The 19,833-nt window shown below is 39.3% G+C and overlaps 1 protein-coding gene across 2 annotated transcripts in view; it reads right to left on the minus strand.

Moving 5' to 3' along the window:
- Positions 1-19,833, minus strand: part of UBAC2 (UBA domain containing 2) — a 103,144-nt gene that overhangs the window by 4,544 nt on the left and 78,767 nt on the right. For both annotated transcript variants that reach the window (XM_075138029.1, XM_075138039.1), the window contains one exon: positions 14,714-14,959. In XM_075138029.1, coding sequence (XP_074994130.1) covers positions 14,714-14,959 — 246 coding nt within the window. The remainder of the gene's footprint in view (positions 1-14,713; positions 14,960-19,833) is intronic.

Here is a 19,833-nt window from a genome sequence, read left to right on the forward strand (position 1 = left end):
TTATTTTAAACAATACATACTGCTGCAGTCTCTTATGAAGTCAAAATTGGGACTGATCACTGCTTTACTAGTTATTAGAAGTAATCACTGTACATTAAGGAAAAGTGCTAACAGAAGGAGGAAAGGATGTTTCACATCCATTGTGAAAGATTTGGTTTACTACAGTGCTAGATTTCTGAGGCTGAAGGACCATTCTCTTTACCGATAGGGATTTGCCTGGCAAGAGATGCAACAGCAGGTCCTGCAAGTGCTTTGCAAGACCGCTGCTGGAGTTAACCAGGGAAAAAGAGTGCAAGACATAAGCGGGGGAAATAGCAAAACTGGATTCTCAGGGCATCAGCAAAACCACATCAGGAAACTCAGAACAAGCCCAACCTTCAGGATACCTGTGATTTCCATGCAAGTGATTACTCCTGTGACATCAACGCGACTGTTACAGACACACAGACCACCTCACCTAACTTCTGCATATTAAATACCGTTGCAAGATCTGGCTGTATTCCAGTGCCAAAACATTTTGTAACTACACAGTAATAATACAAATACACAGCAGTAACGTACGTACCGTGTAAATCACAGAAATGAAACTTCCTTTTAACAACCAAGCTTCAAGTCTTGTAATAATAAGACGTTTAAAATATGAAGTACAAATACTAAAGTACAAGCCTTATAATTGTCCAGAAATAATGAATCCTCATTTTGTTAGCTTAAAACAAATATTTTTTAAGGGATTGTGTACCACACCAAAACCACAGGCCCTGCAAGCAGGGAAGAAGAGCAAACCACAGATCTCTCTTTTCTATACAATTTGTTAAAACATCTTTTGCAGTCTGTGTTGTCCTTTTCCTCCTCCCCTGCTCCCTCCGTTACTATGGAGAAGATCCCCCTCCCTTTCTGTATATATAGGACATGGACTTCCTTCCTCTACTTGCTCTATTTTAGTTCTATACTGTTGTTTCTCAGAAGACCTTCCTCCTCAGAGAGTTTTTTCTTTTCTTCTCTCAGCGAGGGCTCTTCCTGCCTTTATGTATCCCTTGAGCATTAAATGCTCTCTGCTCAATCAGATCCTCAGCAGCTAAACCTGCTCCTAGACCAAAAACCAAAATCGTTTATTTAGTTTTCCTGCCCTTTCCTTTGTTTTCTTCCTTTCTCTCCAGAGGAGACCCAACCAGCCCAGACACCACAGGGGGCAGTGCAATAGCACGCTTGAAAAAGCATGTGGGGAGTCGAGAGATTTGAAACGCTAGCTTGTGAAGTGTCCCAGTCCCTTATATACTAGAGTGCATTTTTCCCTGTGAAGATATGCAATAGCTACAAGTCACCACTGGTTTTCAAGACATAGTTTCCACTGTTAGTGATCTTGAATTTAAAAAATGATCGGTATCTACATTTTTATTTTGCGTACTGTATAAAATGTGCTTATAAGTCATGATGTTTTAACCAAAGGATTCTGTATAAGCCTTGCGTTAGCCAAACAGCATAGCGTAGCAAAAAGGAGAATTGGTCTGTAGTTTAAACCCAGAAAGGGATCTTTAGACCTTCTACTGACACCGCTGCACTACTCCGTGGTCTTGGAAAATCACATGTCCTGTACTTCCCCATCTATAATTTCCCCTAACTCAGAACTATGTTGAGTTTTAATTCATTAACTTCGAATTTCTGAAAGTCTACTAAGCTCTATAGTTCAGCAAGAACACTGCACTAATGTTGCTTTGCCTGTTTTTATTATTTTGAAAAGACCTGAGGAGGAGAAAATAACGCTTCCATGGGTCATTCACGTTAAATTGGTGAATTGAAAAATGCCAACAGGACTATGACATGTTCCTTTGAAGCACCAGAAGTCAGAGTAACGTATGTGAAATATAAAATCTACAATAAATGTATTAATTTAGCAGTATTCCAGAGTATCTGAAGACTGAAATAAACGTACCTTTCCAGCTGTGCCCTCAGCTTCAATACTGAGCTGCCTATTCCAGTTTGGTTTTGCATCCTCCCTGTCCTGTGCGCTATCACCTAACACTACAAAGAGACTTGTCTACTTCCTTACCCTAAACTTACAATACATTTTAAATTAACGTACACAGAATTCATTCCTTTCAATAAAAAAATGCGGATTCCTTACAAAGGTAACTGTTTAGTTTTGAATGTTTACAGCAGATACCTTGATAAACTACAGATGTGAACTGATGTATTCAGAAGAGTTCCACGTGAAGACTGCTAACCCTTTCCCAGAAACAACAGACTAGACAAATTAGTTCAAAATAGTTGTGAAAAGATCTTTTTCAGTTGCCCTCAGAATATTTCAATTACCTTTGGAAATTGTGACAAACATAACCCACCAGTTCTTAACTATATTAATGAGGTAAGAATATCCAACATTCAACAAGAAGAAGTATTAAAGGCTGAAACTCTTAATGGTATGTGAACACTGATGTTGAGGATTAATCCCAACATTATGGTCCACTTCTCACCTGTGTATTACTTTACAAACTGCAGCAAAACCAGGCACATTAGGCTGCTTTATCGTAACTAAAGAAAATTGTTTCCCCTCACAGACTTGCCTCTAATTACATGATAGACATGCACAAAGTCAGGCTCAAAAGAGCAGAGATTCAGGGAACTGCAGCAGAAACTATGGGACTGGTACTGTGGCCAATCCCATAGAGTAAAGGTAAGGAAAAATTAGGAAGTGCAGCTAATGTCTTAGATCCACAGAAGATGGAGATCAAGGCTATTTCCAGTGTGGACGGTGACTGTGTAAAGACTTTCAGACCACCTTAATTATCACAGCAGAAATACATGAAGATCTGTGAATTTTAGTTTGACCCAAAGCAAGCAGCAAAAAATGTCTTAAGTAAATATCGTAAATTCCAGTTAAAAAATGCGCAGGAGGAGATCTCCAGACCAATACTCCACCTTGTCTCACAGAAATTATTTTGCAGACCTCCCCTTCATAATTTTATGATGATTTCTGTATTACAGTGGTTTTTGACCGTGCTAACACACTTACTCTGCGAGAAGTCAGGAAGATTTCACATGAAGATATCCAATCTGATTAATTTATTTAAGTGATGCTTCTAAACCATCTGAGAGTCCCTTCTGGGGAATCAGCAAACAATATTTATGCATTTCACAATATGCTTGAACCCTGGCACCAGCACCCACAGCACAGATGAGCTCACACACCCATCTCCTTACCCTCCATGGGAGCCTTGTCTCAGATAACAGAGCTCTCTGGAGTGGTCCAAAACAGAAGCAGAAATAATTAAGCAGTGAGGATGATCAAGGGTCCAGTATGTAAGCTCCTTTCCTGAGCAGCACCTTCAGTGACAAGTGTCTGCCAGTCTAATCCATTTAATGAAATCCAGGCAGTTCTTCTGTGATTCTGGTTTGTTGGTTTGTTATACAAAGAATTAAGTTTAATACTAAAAGGTTTGGGGGCTGGGACTTAACATGACTCAGGACTAGCTAAGGAGGATGCATTAAACTTCTTTATCCAGAGCCAGTTTCCACAGCTGACGGACTGAGGCTATCTTGCACCGAGATTATCTCAGGTGACATTTTTCTTTGTCCTGAATCTTAGGGGTCGGGGAGCAGCAAGTGCAGGTGCTGCTCCAAGAGGAAAGGCAAGCTGAGAGCCAAGGGTGACAAGAAGGCAAGCAGAGGCAGTGGCCTCACTGAAACATGCTGTGTTCCCACAGGATCCAAGTGAGAAGAGCAAAGCAGGTCCACTGACAGTAACCAGGGTCAGCCAAAAGTCCAGATCGGTAGGTAGGTGTAAGATCAAGCCTAGAAGTCAAGTCAGTGGGTCAGGAGCAGGGAGGGAGGTACACCGGTTGGCACGTGCGTATCCACAAAGCTCATCAAGGACCAAGGGCAAGGGCCTGAACTTAAAAGCAACTCCCAGACAATGTAGATGAGGCCCCAACAAGGCTTCTCACAGGTATTTCTAACCACAGCTCTTTCTCGCACAAGTCTGTTCCAAGGCTGAAGAGCTGGCCCTCAGCCCAGGTAGCCAAACCCCTAGAGAGCCTGTTGGTGCACTCGGGGACATGACATAAACCAACGCCTTCCCCCGTTCAGTGCTCTGGATGGTAACCACTTATCTGCAGAAAGGTGAGATTTCTTGTTCACGTCTGCTTCCTTAGTCCAATTTTTCCATGTCCAATTGAGTGAATGCTGCAAGATTTACTATAGCAAAAGGAAATATTTTTTTTGCATATTTAATTCCTACATTGCTTTGTTTGTGCTGCAGGATGAGAGGCTCAAGGAGGCCTTCTCTGCTTATGGCGTGAAAACAGCACCAAGCTCACTGTTGTCAAGAGGCTGAAGGTTCCCACCAACTTGCATGCACTGGTCCCAGTCCCTGCTGTGGGATGCTATGAAGAACTTTTAGTCTCCATTGCCAGCTGTCATACTTGGCGTTAATCAGAAACTCTGTTTTGGAAGTCCTGACTGCCGCGCTACTAGAGAGAGACAAGCACTGAAAAATTCAGTCTACAGACTATCATTCATAAAAATACTTGTACAAATTGGTGACTGGGCCCTTATTTCTGTCTGCAACGTAGTCTTATAGTCTTCCACGTGTCATCAGGAAAAACACTCGACAAAAAGACTGCTTCATTAATTATTTGACTAGAAGGATGACGGACACACCTAAGAAAGGCCCTATAAACCTTTCCACCTCCGTTACTCCTAGGTTGTAATTTTTTAACTAAAGAAAAATTCAGTTTCCTTTGGTTTAGCAGTGCAAAGTGAATCAGTTCATCGTAAATTCTTTGTTACTGCCTGATAGGAGACAAACATACCAAGGAGACCATTTTATTGGTCTCTGATAAATCACTACTAGAAGTGGATTAGGAAAACACTGGTGATGTTGGCACCTCTGTTACAGGAAGACAACAAACCGGTCACAAGTTTAGATGACCAATGAGATTTAAGAATGGATTGGATTAAGGGAATGGGAAAATAGCAGTTCTTCATCGCAGAAAAGGTTGTAAGGAAATGCCATATTGATGACTTATTCTTGGATAGCTGCCAGGGCTTTACGTATTGAAGTTGTGCCTTATGAGGTCACATCCTTGATGTCTTTTTTTGTTTTGGGTTTTGTTTTTTTTTTTATGGTGTCTGGGACAATACTGTTTACAAGGAAAGGAGTATCCTCCTTTCCTACAGAATAAGGAAGAGATATCTAGAGCTAGCAAATGTCTCTGATTGTACAGCCTGCTAAAACCCCAGTCACGCCATTTCTTTTCACATAATCTCCTTCCTCTCTTTTTGAAAAGCAGCTCTACCTGTTTCCCATATACATACCTGCCATGGCATATTTTGTAAAAGCACTTCTTATCCAAAGCTTGACAATTAAAAATGTTGTATTATGGACAATTAACAAATATCCAGTTAAGTAGCTGTCACATCTGCACATATTTTAATTAGATTAATTTTAAAAGAAATGGAACAAAATGCTTTATAAAAGTCCTCTTGAAAGTGATGCATGTGGTTAAGATATTTTGATAATGTTATCTCATGTATATGGTTAATGCCAACTCGCCATCTGTTTGCACAAACAGGAAGCACCTCCTGATATCTGTCCTGTTCACCTTTTCTTAACATAACAACCGCAGCGAAAGAAAAAAAAAAGGAAATTGCTTTGCATTTCATCTCTTAAAGTAACATTTTTAAAGTTTGCTACTCTACATAGGAGCCATTACTTGGTACAGACATAAATATTGTCTTACTTCTTTCATATAAAGCTTCGTTTTAAAAAAAAATGTACTGAAAGCAAGAAACACTTATTTGCTTTTCAGACATAAATTTTTCTACAAATTATTGTACTCCAAAGTACACATACTGATGATATAAACAAAGAGAAAGCAGAGCCATGAATGACACGATACCTGCTGCCCTGAACACTGCCCAAGGAAGATCAATGGCAATGGTGAAATTTCCAGTAGACTTATTCAAATGTCTAGCCTGCCTCTTTTTGTGAGGACAAAAGTCGTCTGTTTTTTTGGTTCGTTTTTGTTTTGTTTTGGTTTTTTTTTTACTTTAGTAACTTCCTTCTTTTGAAAGGGCATAGAAATGTAACAGTATTAGTATTCTGAGCATCGTTCTTAATGATGGAAAGAATTTTTCACCAAAGAAAGCACTCCAGCAATTTCTAATGATCTTCCAATTTCGTCTGGAAATTTATCCTACAGACAAGTCTCTTTAGCCAAGAGGCTCTGTCTCCAACTCTTAGTTGCTGCATCCTGAACTTTGATGCCTGCATTCTCCCAGAGGAGCTTATGTGTCACAGAAGTTCAGAAATCCACATGTGGTCTTTTCTGAAGCTTGATCAGCTATTTCCTTTGAAATCTAGGAGGAACACCTTAATCTGGCCTCTGAAGCTGCCTGAGAGACAATGGAAGGGATTTCAGCACAGGCACGATGCCTTCCTAGTAGCCGAAACCAGAAATGCCAGCGGGCAGGCACATCTGCTCCTTGGAGGCGAGGTGGGAATGGCTGCTTCTGCTAATGCGTTCAGGGGAGGCACAGAGATTTGTGAACGCTTCCTCGCGTACTCGAGCATGGCCAAGCACTTGGCCTTGTAGACCACTGCTTGTCACACATGCCAGGAAGGGGTGCCGTTATTTGACTCTGACACAGGACTGGCTGGCGGGAAGTGAAGAGCCACGTAGGTACTCCCAAAAACTGGCGGTTTGCTCAGAACAACGAAAGAGTCAGACTACTCTGCGTTTAACCTGTTACAGTAAGGGTAAATACCTACTCTGTACCAAACTGTGCATCATGGTAACATTCACTTTTCATTACTGCTGTGATGCAGTAATTCAGACAGAAAGTGATGCATCACTATACCAAGAAGCAAGATATTTAATATCAAGCAGACGTTGAAAGATGGCATTTTTGAGAACTGATGTTATCCATTTGTCCAATGTTAGGAAAGTGTTGAGCAGGACTCTAAGACTTTGTTTGCAATAATAAATGGGGATTTGGATCTTCTCAAGACAGTAGAGACAGGTCTTCAGCCACCTTTTCAAAGCATTTCCTTTTCCAAACTTCTTTGTTTCCCTTGCTTGTCTCAGCTGTTCTTCATCTAACTGGGCTCTTGCTGGCACTAGGACATCACAGGTATGGTCACGGCTAAATCAGTTGAAAACACACATCCATGTCATACTCTTGACAGTGGGGCTTGTCACTTTTTCTCACAGAAATCTCAGGTATATATTGAAAAGTAAGTTCCCATTATTAAAAATTAATCTTTATAAGTGAGTGCCTTGTGAGAGGTGAAGCTGTCGATCATAATCACCAGCTGAATTTTAAAGGAATGACATGATTTGGAGCTGTTCTTACATTTGGCATTCAACACTTGCTGAGTGAGATAATCGGGGGGAGGGAGAAGGCAGTGCTCCAAATACTGAAGGCAGGTCCACCAGCGTGAACACAGAGTCTGTACTTGAGGAAATAATGTTAGACCCATTTTAGACATTTTACACAAAACAGAGACAGTTCTAATCCTTACTGCATGGCTCTTTGGATGTTGACTGGTAACAGTGGACTGTTATTAAAGCATGATTAGACGGATAATCCTTCATCCACCTCCTGTGCACAAACCTTTTCAAAGAGTAATATGGAATAAGTAGAGGCTGAAACAAAAGTAAGAAATCAGAGTTCCAAAATTGTTTTGATTTGACAGTTAACAAACACTGGGCACAAAGAAAACTCAAAACCAAATTCTACAACATACTAGCATAAACATATACTCGAGTATATAAAGGGCTAGTCTATGACGATGTAGGGAAAAAACCAGATTGGCATCCCATTTTGGGATGTAAAGATTCAAGTTCTGTCTTAGGTTGCAAATAGGAGGGGCTTCCATTTGTTGACATCCCAAAGTCAACATCCAAGGTGTCATACTTGCAACACTGGTGAAACTTTTGTATCTATTATGCCTCTTAAGGTAGTGCATTAACAAACAATCGGTGAAACTGGCCTGCAGTTGTTATGTGCTAATATCAGAGTTCTAATTAGAAAACCTGAATACTAAGATGGACCACTTACTATCTGAACTACATGCTTCTTGTTTACCACATGCTATGGAAGATGACACTAGGAAGAAGAAATGGCCCATCAAGACTCTCTCAGGGCAGACTGGAAGGACAACAGAAGCAGCCCTGGAATCCAGTAACTGACCACCCCCCCAAACTGGATGCCTTATTTGCCCCATGTTCAAAGATAGAAATGAAGAGACAGGTACAGCTAAAAAGAAACTTGCCTTCTGTAAACAGGAATTGATCAGACAACAGAGAATTAAATACTCTGGAAATGCTTGGGAGGTTTGTACGCCAGGAGCTTTTTTATGGGGAACTGCCACAAGTTAAATTGTCAGAGGAAGAACAATCAAATAGGAGAATAAACATACTCTATTTCTCAAAAAATTATTTGCTTTGAAATAAAACAGTATTTTGCTTTAGGAAGTTGTCCACCTACTGCATCAACCACTGCTTCTCTAGGGAAATTGATTACAAATATTAAACCAAATTCAAAGGCTATAGCTTAAAAGCCTAGTCAGACAGAAAGAGAATTTCATAATTCCAGCCCAAGAAAAAAATGATAGTTCAATGTGTGAGCGGGGTGCTACTGAGGAGTAGGAATCAGAGACAGTTAGCCTTGTGACTGTGACAACTGGCTGTTAATGAGACACATTCAGCTTATTCTAGTAGTACTACTAGTGTCTGTCAGCTTGTGGAATTGCCGATTTCCATGAAAAAGACAGAAAAATAAATGGTAGTCTGTAGAGGAAATAGTTTAAACTGTTCATTACCTGGATCAGCACCCTGGAAATTCAACATTTTTAATTTCACACCTAGAATCCATGAAAAAAGTTGTTCAGAAAAAGACAACAGAAATACCTAAATAGCAATGGGTTATCAACTGCTGCAAATAATGTTATCGAAATGAAACAGTAAAAAACCAAAGAGTTCACATATGCCAACGTCAGCAGTATATGCAGTTTTTATACTCAACAACCTCTAAGAGTAAAGCTCCCTTTTGAAATAAAACCAGGCTTATTCTCAACAGAAAGCAAACGTTATTAAACACCTACAGAGAATAATCAAGATTTGAAAATGCCAGAAGACTGCGAAAAAGCAAAGGATGGGTTCAAGACTCACTGAGGTCTGAAGGAGAAGATACTGTTTTCTATACAAAAACAGAAGCTGCCTGTGATTTCAAAAAAGGCTTGGGGTGTGTCTACACATGTACATCTGCATGCAGAGGAAGGGAAGAATGAAGGAATACCGAGTCTAAATTTAGCCACAATGATTATTGCTGCAGCATACATGCTTCATTCACAGGCTGACACAAACCCATAAATCACTTATTAGTGAACAGAATTCTTTAAAAATATGATGTCAAATCTTGTACACGCACACCTCAGGAGTCTGAGCAAAAATAACTTTTTTATCCTATTGGTACCCTATGTATAGTTGTTTTTGAAGTTTATGGCAAGGTTGCTAAAGGCAGTTTCTACTCAATTATATCACAAAATCGCAAAGTAGCCTTAGGTAACACAGACTATTTGGAATGGAAACCTAACTAGAGAAAAAGACTTTGCGTAACACTTGGCTGAAAATTTCACCCGTTTATTCAGGTAAAGCAGCCTGGTAGATTCCTTCCTGACAATGATACATACATCTGTGGAACAATACAAACAAGCTGCTTCCATCCAAAGTCCTGGCTGTGAGAGCAAGCGTTTATATGGACCCGGCAATGTATAAAGGTTGCAGAAGGTCTGCAGAGTTCAAAATGTCTGTTTGAAGGACTTCTTGTTGGTACTCAAACTTGTGAAGTTATTCAAGAAGATTTTATCAAAGTGGTATCTCTCAGTGCCAGTGGGAGAACTAAAGAATATGCTCAGGTCTGGTTCTTACACTTCTTTGAGAAAGCAGAAATGGACTGTCTGAGAGTACATTCACCGAGGGATTTCTTTCTACCATCATGAATGAGGGTAACATTCCTGAGGAGGAATTCTCGTGCCGGGAAAGTCTTTGCTCCATTAATCTATTTTTTCCCAAGGTCAGGACTTTACCGCTTAGATGTAACAAGAAGGTAAATCAGCACGCTGGCCTTAGTTGACAAAATGTGAGACTTGCACGTTTCTCAAGATATGAGACTCCCCATAATAATAAAGACACTCAGTGTGCCTACCCACAGAGCACCTCTCCAGTGTCCCAGGAGAAAGACGTCTTAACGAATGAACAATTAGAGGAAGTCACATTGTTATAGAAGAAGTCTGGTCTTTGCACAGCATATAGAGATGCTGTGTGATATGAATCAAAGGAGAATCTGGCCTCACTCAAAAGTAACGGCAGCTGGAACAGAAGAACAAAAAGACAGGAGAGGAAAGACAAAATAAGCTTAAAGTGGCGGATAGGGCAGAAAAGAGGTAGTGAAATGAAGATTTTCATATATCTTATCACACAGTCTGGAGTAACCTCGTGAAGCCAACTTTCTGAGCCAAGAAACTTAAGAGAAACCAGGAAGCAGGCAATATGGTGTCTTTAACATGCTCAGCACGAATGAAGGAATAAATGCTCTGTGGATACAGAAAGCATTTTTTCAAGATTAAGGGGCTGAGGTTCATACACCGCCCCTCCTGAACAGGCACAGGGATGAGCGCTCGAAGGAGAAGTAGTATTTAGTTGCCAACAGAAGGCACTGACCACCTTTTCTGCAACTTTCCACCACCTTCCACATACCTGTCTTTAGCGACAACAGTGTTGTCAATAATACATAGGCATGGATTCCTCCCTTATCTATTTGAAATTTGGTTATCTGCCAGCCTCCCTCCAAGTTTCTCAATAGGAAGTGAAAGTCAAGTTGACTCCCTGCTACCACACTGGTGCACAGATGCAGCAGTTGCTTCCGTTTTCCCACCAGGGCTTTCATTTGGGTTACAGAAAGATAAACGTTAGAAAAATGCTGGGAAATGAAAGAGAACAAGAAATAGAAGAGTCAGAAAAGGAAGACCAAAACGTTCATCGATATTACAGTATCAAAAGGATAAAATAGTGTCCAAAGACCTCAACTACGTTTTGTCTGAACAAGAGAAAGGCAAGAGGCACCCATTCCTAAAATCCTATGAGCTTCATGATGCGTCAGCAAATGATTACTGGTGGTGAGACATGATGGGAGAGAACTTCTCCCAAAGCGAAGAAGGATTTTGTACAGGAAGTTTGGGAAGCAACGGAGATGAAGGGGAAGAGATGATGAAAATGTGGGAGGAAAATGGCATAGCGGGGAATGAAAATGTGGAAGTGATATGAAGGGGAAAAAGAGATCAGATAATGGGAAAAAAAAAATAGTATAAATTATTTAAATTAGACAAAAGGATATACAAAAGAGTGGGAAAGAAAAGAACTAAGAAACTAAGGTTTTAAAAGCAGTAACAAAATATCAAGCTGGTATTTTTTAAGGGAATGAATACATATGGCACACATTTTATTCTACTGCCTCAAAAGGTGCATGGAGGTGATGCTCAGTAATTCTCCATTTGTAACAAGTTCATCGTTTCTCAGGATTATCCGTGGAAGAAAAAAAAGAACAGAAAGTTTTCAATATGCACACTACCATCTGTTTAAGGGCTGTATCCACAGCAACTAGAAACCAAGACAAAAATCAGTCACCATGTAACCACAATCCCCTGAGAAACTAGCAACGTAAGATATTTTTTTCAGTTTCTAACAACATATTCAGACACAGTACCACTGAACATTTAAGGGCTATAATGAGGTACATCAAGTAATGAAGTTGGTGGTTTATGTTCAAATTCTATCACATGCTTAACCTACTCCTCGAAGTTATGGGCATCTGACAACCCAACACGCACAGCTCCGTGCTTCAGACTCCTCCAAACCAGAACATTTCAGCTAGAGAAAGATTAGGAAAGGTAAAGCTCAAAGGGTTGCCAGCAAAAAAATTCTGAGGTGGTTGTTTGTGGGTTTTGTTTTTTGTTTTTTTTTTTTTTTTTTAGAAAGCATCCAAAGTGAATTCTGCTTTGGATAAAAGAGCTCAGTGAACAGCAGAAGAAAAAAGATAGAATTATTTACATCCCAGTATCTTGGGGGTACAGTAAAAATAACTTATAATAAACATTTTTTCACCAGTTTCTTTTCCTGTTTTTTTTTTTAGATTTTTTTAAACTTTTATTCTTTTTGTGTTGGCTTGCGTAACTTGTCAGGCTCACGTTCTTCAGAATTTCTTGCAAAGACTTGAAGAATAAGCTTACTATAAAAAGCATCTATTTAAGAAAGAGGCCTCCTTATGGCCAGAACAGAGTTTGCCACATTGCGGGGACAATGGAGCAACATTAAAAACCACCTATCATGTTCTTGTGTTCTCCTTCCATAATGCTACCAATATACAGGGAAACTGCACTGTCTCTTTTCTCTAACAGATGAATTGAAGAGTAAAGGAGTAGGAGGAATGAACAGAGCACCTTCTCAAGGGGCAGCTAAGTAAAATTGTTGCCCTACGGCATACAGAGGAAAGTTAAAGTTCACTTCCCTCGCCAAACAAAACGGAAAGCAGGAGAGAAAATGTTAATTTATCTCACCTATGGCACATTACCTACAGACAGCATATTGGGACTCCAGAAATCTGCACAACATTCCCCTAGAATATAATTCAAAGCCATATTTGATGACTGACAGACACTTCACAGATTTTATTATTTTCAGTTTAACAAAAAAACACTCCCTAAGAAACTGATCTGCTTTCTTTATCAGCTTCACCCCCACAGGTAAAATTATCATCTAAATTCCATCTGTAAGGCGATCTGTTCAACTCCACTGTCTTCAAATTATACCTTTCCAAGCCTCTAAAGGCAAAAGAATTGCCCAAGTACAGCAATTCAGAAAATGGTTTTTGATTTTTTAAATATTATTTTGAAATTAGCCTGCTTTTCATTTTTACCACTACCTCTCAACATTTGTAAATGATGTTTTCTGAGATTTAGTTGATGGCCAGTAAATTCTGTGAGTGAGTCATTAAAAAAAAGGCTGGTCAAAAGCTTTCATGACACATCTTTTCTGAAGAGCTTCTCTGAAACATGCATACATTGATCCCACCACCTTCCGATCACTGGTTTCACGGATTAACACTATCAGTTAACTAAATGCTGCGCTCAAGTTAAAGGCCAAACACGAAGGTAACTTGAAAGTATTTTGGCAACTTGTAAAGGGAAGCATCTTGCTGATGTTCAAACAATGTTCATTTATTTTACTTAAACCCCTCCACCTTTTTAAAGAACTCTATTTGAAGTCAAACATGAAAAGACATTTTTCCACTTTCATTGTTCATAGCCTAAGAAAAGGAGAAGATGAGAAGAAAATGTTATCAACTCTTCTTTTATCGTTTACCGTTCTGAACTTATTTACCACTTTTTGCAATTAGAGATTTATTATAAAGATTGTCCTTCCTAACTGGAAATGGCTTCTTCCTGCTATCTGAAGAAACTTGGCTGCACTCTTCCCAGCTTTTGTAGCCCAACAGACACTTTCAATTCATTTTCTATTACAATGGCAACGTTCAAGAATTGAGTAATTTCTAGTTCAGTTCTTATGTTAAAACTGATTAATGTTCTAATGGGAAAAGAGAAAAGTAGATTAGGATCTTTCCACCTGAGGAACAATTTCATCAGATTGAAATGTTAAGAAATCAAGGAAAGCAGAATTATGTTATCAGGGACTGGAAACAAAGATTCATACTCCAGTTGTTGGCCAAAGCTTTATACCATCACACCTCTAATTCTGGCAACATATTAACGGTAACATAGCTATACCTACTTGCACGACACTACCTTGAACACAACGAGAACTTGCATATCAGTACAGAGCTGTGTTTCAGGCAGAGGAAATTCAGTAAAGACCTCAAATTGTTAGGCTGTAATTAAATTATGAGCAATATATGTTCACATAGAGCAATGCAAGGCCTATGTTGTCCGCTAGGTTTGATAAGAGTAGTAACACATACATCTAAGATACAGGAAAAAGTGAATTGAGACACCATCTGCCTTGTTTTACTGCCCTACAACGCAAAGTATGTGAATATCTGCATTTGCTGGTTTGACTAAAACAGAGAAAATAAAAAGGCTCTGCTATTCTATTCAATAAGGAAATAAAACAAGAGCATTAAACACGGCAAAGTCCCTCTGGCTGGCCTCTGTAAGAAAGTTAGAGAATTTAATTTCTGCACTTTCTTAAAAGAAACAAGCCTTATTCAAAGTACATCTGCAAACAAAGGAGTTACGTAGACAATTTTCAATCTCTCTGAAAATGATGCTAATAATACAAATACTCAGAAGAGTCAGGAGCATTTTGACTTCCTAACTTTCCACAATGGCTCTTACTAAAGACCACCGAGAGGCAATCACTTTATCTTTCAGTCTCATTTTTGGTGAAAGAATGCCAGAAGTACTGATATCCTTACAGGATTGTCTGACATTCTGCTTACATCTTGTGAAGCAGTTTTAAATATAAAGCTATATAAAACACTTAAATGGCTATTAGCAGTACAACAGTGTATGAAAGATTGATGGAGAAGAATAAATAAATACATTATTTTTAAGAAACAGGAACCACAAAAGATACATGAACCAAAAATGTATTTTTCCCATAACTTAATATAATCCTTACAGAATGTATATCAATACCTGCTGCTGCCTTTGTCGCCTCATTTGGGCAACCTGAGACATCATGATTTGACGATCCAGTAACTCCATTCTCTGCTGCCTCTGGATGTCAACTGTTGCTCCCATTCCCACTCGAACTTCATTTGTTGGTTCCGCAGATGAGAAGATTGGTTCAAGAGTCCAAGAAAATATCTTTGCTACCCAGCTGGGTACACAAAGAATTCGATGAACTTTTAATATACTGCTATTGTAGCAAATCCCAGAAACCTAAAACCAAAAATGAAATGTTAAAAAAAAAAAACCCAAACCAAAAAACTTAAATACACCAAATTTACTTTGTATTTAGCTGCAGATAGCAGTTGGTCTTTCTGTTTTTTAAAGCACTTTTTATTGCATTTACCCAGAGTTCTCAGTCAAGAATCAGAGAAAGAATAGGGGATTTCTTTACCTCCAACTTCCCCACAACTACAGACTATTACTTGTTTAAATCTGTGTACTGCATTGCCTGTGACTCAGAAAGCTGCTTGGGGTTTTTTGTTTGTTTCAGAATTTGAGCCCAAACCAAGGAATCCTTTCTCAAACAGGTCAAAATTCAAACAAAATTTTCATTTTTCCAGTAAAGGAACTGGTCAGGGTATGCTGCATGCTGACCTGAGAAGATTAAGGCTGCCCTTGAGGATGCTGAAGCATTGTAAACACTCCTTAAAAAACCAACCCCCTTAAGGCTTCTGCCCCCACCACCCAAGTCTCTCTTTCTAGTCAAAACAAAAGCAAAACAGCTGATTTGAAGTTAAATCTAAGAGCACGCACAGACTTACTCCAAAAGGATCCCACCTACCTTCTAGGAGAAAAAATAAGGTTCAAAACACAGTTCAAAAAACTGTGATATTGAAAAAGCCAGTTTTTGTGCTGCCCTTCTCCCACCTGTAAGAAAAATACCCATTCCCTGCGTTCACACTCGTGCTTGCCTTGGGGCTTGATTTCATTTCAGATTCAGGAGGAGCAACAGAAATCCATGTGCCCCATAAATGATCTACAGTCATCACTCAGGCATCATTTTAAATCCCATTATGAAGCCCTAGCACTTGAGTCCATAGTGGTCCAGCAGGAAGGCCGAAGTTCTTGCACAAACTCCGAGTCTGCATTCTGCTTTATGCCACATTTCAGTATTTGTGACTATTTATTGTCTGTTATGTCACAAGAATTATGTTATGACAACAGAGTGAAATGAACAGGAAGAGATCTGAACCCAAAACAATCCGTAAACACACCCAAACAATGCAATTATGCTAGAAGCAATGTAGAAACTCCACATCTGGGATATTTATTTTATCTCACTGACATTTGCATAAACATACCAAATGCATTGCTGCATATACAAAGGGAGACAGTATAGGAAAATGCAACATTCTTTGGGAGGGGGATATTTTTCAGATTATTTACAAGGTTGTTCTTAATTATAGTGAGATAATGAGACTTTTAGCAAAAATACATTCTGCTTTAGGAAACACTGATTTTCATTTTATTCTACTTTCATTTTATGACTGCTCTCAGGATTGGATGTAACACTAAACACAGGCTATCATTCTAAAATGAGAAAGAACAGTTTTAAGCTACCCTTAACCCCTTCAATCTTTTCGTGCTATGAGGAAGGAGGTAAATGGGATGGGATAAGAGAAGGCTATAATCTCTGGCATAGTGAAGGCTGCCTTTCACAAAAATTTTCTGTATTCAAAGGAAGGTCCTGGCTGGACTCCAGGAATGACATGGTGCTGAAACAGAAGCTTCTTCATGACCTCAGAAATTCTTTCCTCAGCTCTAGTGAAACTGTTCCAGATGACTGAAAGCCCACAACCAAAGTTGCACACATCAACTGGAAACTAAGAGAGGACTATAACCGCCAAAGAATAAGTGGAGGAAAATTCGTGTCACTTCTGCAATTCATCTACTTTTGGTATGTAGTAGTTGAGGTATCTATCTAGCAAGAAGATCCCTCAGAAGCTAACCACCTGGTCCCAAGAGAGTTACGTAGATAGGCTCCTCACTCAAGAAAACCTAGATTGTAGGGCTACCAGGAAGGCCACTTTTTGGGGAGCAAGAATCACTGAACCAGGTTGCAAATATTACATATACGTTTAATCTGATGATTTCTTAGATGCAAAATGCACAAGCAGCACCAGAACCTACAAATCATCTTCCTTCCTCCCACCCTGTATCTTTAGGCTATGGAGCCAGGCCCCCTCTTTGGTCCCAGGGATTCTGCGCTCCTGGTTGCACAGGTGTAACCAGGGAGGGAAAGAGCTCCCGCTCAAAATACTTCGTCCAACACCACACCAGCATTCTCTCACTTCTTCCAAATGTCCCTCCCAGCTACTGACCTCTGCTCACTCTTATCACCTGCAGTCCTTTGTTAAGGTCGAATGTTTTCAGGGCACCCTAAATCTTGAACGGGTTCAAAAAGTCACAAGAACAAAACAAAGCAAGTGGTGATAGGAAAACCTGCATCTCCCTGAATGTATGACAAATCTTGACACATGCCTGAACACATTAACCACAAACAGAATCATTCTCTTATCAACTCAAGATAGAAAATACAGCAAAAAGATAGCAGCAGCATGTCTTTAGTGTCAGTACTTTGGGACTTGTTTGTCTCAGCAGGGAAAGTGTACTGCAAGCACCAACTAGTAGCTGCATCAGTAAAAGCACTCTCATATTTTTCTAAGTAGAGACGGCTAGTCATAGAATCGTAGAATCATTTAGGTTGGAAAAGACCCTTAAGATCATTGAGTCCAACTGTCAACTGAACACTGCCAAGTCCACCACTAAACCATGTCCCTAAGCGCCTCATCTACACGTCTTTTAAATACCTCCAGAGACTTCCCTGGGCAGCCTGTTCCAGTGCTTGATAACCCTTTTGGTGAAGAAGTTTTTCCTAATATCCAATCTAAACTCCCCCTGGCGCAACTTGAGGCCATTTCCTCCTGTCCTATTTGGGAAAAAGAGACCGACACCGACCTTGTTACAACCTCCTTTTAGGTAGTTGTAGAGAGCAAGCCATTCCAAGGCGTTTAATCAGAACAAAAGGCTTTATAAGGCTAAAAGTTTATGGACATTGCTAAAATGGAGAATGGCACTTAGCACTGCATGTGAGACTCATACACATGGCTCCTACCTCCCTTCCTAGCTTTACTGAGCTCATTGGAGTTGCATTCCTGGTCTATAGCGAATGCACCAGTTGCAGTGGGCTGTCTCTTCTTTCTCCTTGCTGCTCCTCAACAGCAGACTCGTGTCTTGGCCCCTCCTTGTCCTGCCTTAGACAGAAACTCATTGCATAACCCAAACGTGTGGACTTCTGTGCTCACAGAGCAGGAAGTCAAGAAGTCTGACAATACAAGTTCACAGTAAAATCTAAAATAAAAATCACCTGGTGAAGGAACAAGAAAAAACTGTGTGGGACTAGCAGAAGAGAAGTATATCTTCTACATATAGTTGCCAAGAAACTTACTGTGGACCAGTAATTGTTCAGAGCAATCGCGTGAGACTGCAATTCTTCACAAGTATAAACAGATGGAAAGACAGACTCAGCGGTGAAGAGCACCAAGTGTACAGTGGCAATCCACCTTGTTACCTCCCCATCTGTTAGGATTTCAGTGCCACTCTCCTTCCTCTCCCTTGATTTACTACTCCAATTATAATGCTATTAGATGGAAGTATAAGAAACTGCTGTGCTCAGTTTTAACAAATTTTCAAGAAGTTTCATCTAGTGAGGAAGAGATACCTATTTGCATATTTCCAATAAACCCAGCATGGAGACATTTGTAGTTAAAATAGGTCTCGTGATTCAGTCTGGTTTAGTGTCATACACTCATCTTAATGTCAAATATTTCCAAAGAACTTCCTCTTTAGCTGGTTCATATGCAGAACTTGATATATATAATTTTTAAAAAACCAAGCTTTGACAAAGTATAAAGTAACTTTTTACATCATTTTTGTTACAGACATGTAGTGAATTTCTAGTGTTTAAGAAAGTAAACCGACCTTGTTTATTCAATGAAGATAAGATGATCTCATTATATCCCAACTTCACACTGTACATCAGATTAAAGGGCTACTTTCCCCAAACAGATGAGCCTCCAAAGTATTTTAGGCTCTAAAAAGTCACCACAGAAAGATGTTGCAGTTAAGTTCACATTGTTAGAATGGAGAACTTTTGGCTGGCAACATAAAACGCATCTTAGTTGTTTTCTGTTAGTCACACCATCATAACCTACAACGTCATCGACCACATCGTATGAGGCACAATGCTAAGCAGAAGAAATGGAGTATGCTGGAAATTGTCTGGCACGCTGCAGAACAAAATGTGCTTACATTTTTTCAGTTTCTTAACATCATGGCTTACTACTGGTCCCTCACATGAAGTCTCCTAACCTCTTCCCACCCCTGTATAACGCCCAACTTCCCCTCCCCTTCCCTCATGTCCCTGCGAAGTTGTACACATTTTAGAAAAAGGAAGTAGCTGTAGTTTCTCTTTTACATTAGGTAAACCAAACATGGAAGCTCTCCAATATTTTACATGACAAAGACACATATACTCCACTACTAACTGAGATATTTAAAATCACGGTACTTGATTAACACTAAAAAAGGAAAAAACTGAAAAAACAGTAGGCAGATCGGTGTAGAAAATGATGTTGAACGTTATTTTGCCTAATGGTTAGAACTTGACAGCAAATACTCAATTATTTTATTTTGAATAATTTAAATATATTCATCATATTTATTCAAGACTTTGCTATTTTCAGATATCAACAAATTGAAAGCAAATAGCAGTATTCTTAAGATGAAGTGACATTTTTACACCTATTTTACCTGCTTTATCCTTAGTATGTTCTGAATTCTATACAACTAAAACCAAAACAAGGGGTTAAAGTTTGTGTCGAGATTCTATATTTACCTTGATTAGAGAAACACATTTATCAAACCAAGAGAGATTGTGTGAAAACCACCCAACAAATAAAACCACTACACATGCATTTTCAACTTGCAGTTATAATCTGCAATGTAATTGTAACACAACAGATTATTTTGTTTAAGTTTTCTTTGCAAAAATAGTTACTAAGAATATAAACAGCCTTTTGCAA

This window comes from Calonectris borealis, chromosome 1, assembly GCF_964195595.1.
Source record: "Calonectris borealis chromosome 1, bCalBor7.hap1.2, whole genome shotgun sequence".
NCBI lineage: Eukaryota > Metazoa > Chordata > Aves > Procellariiformes > Procellariidae > Calonectris > Calonectris borealis.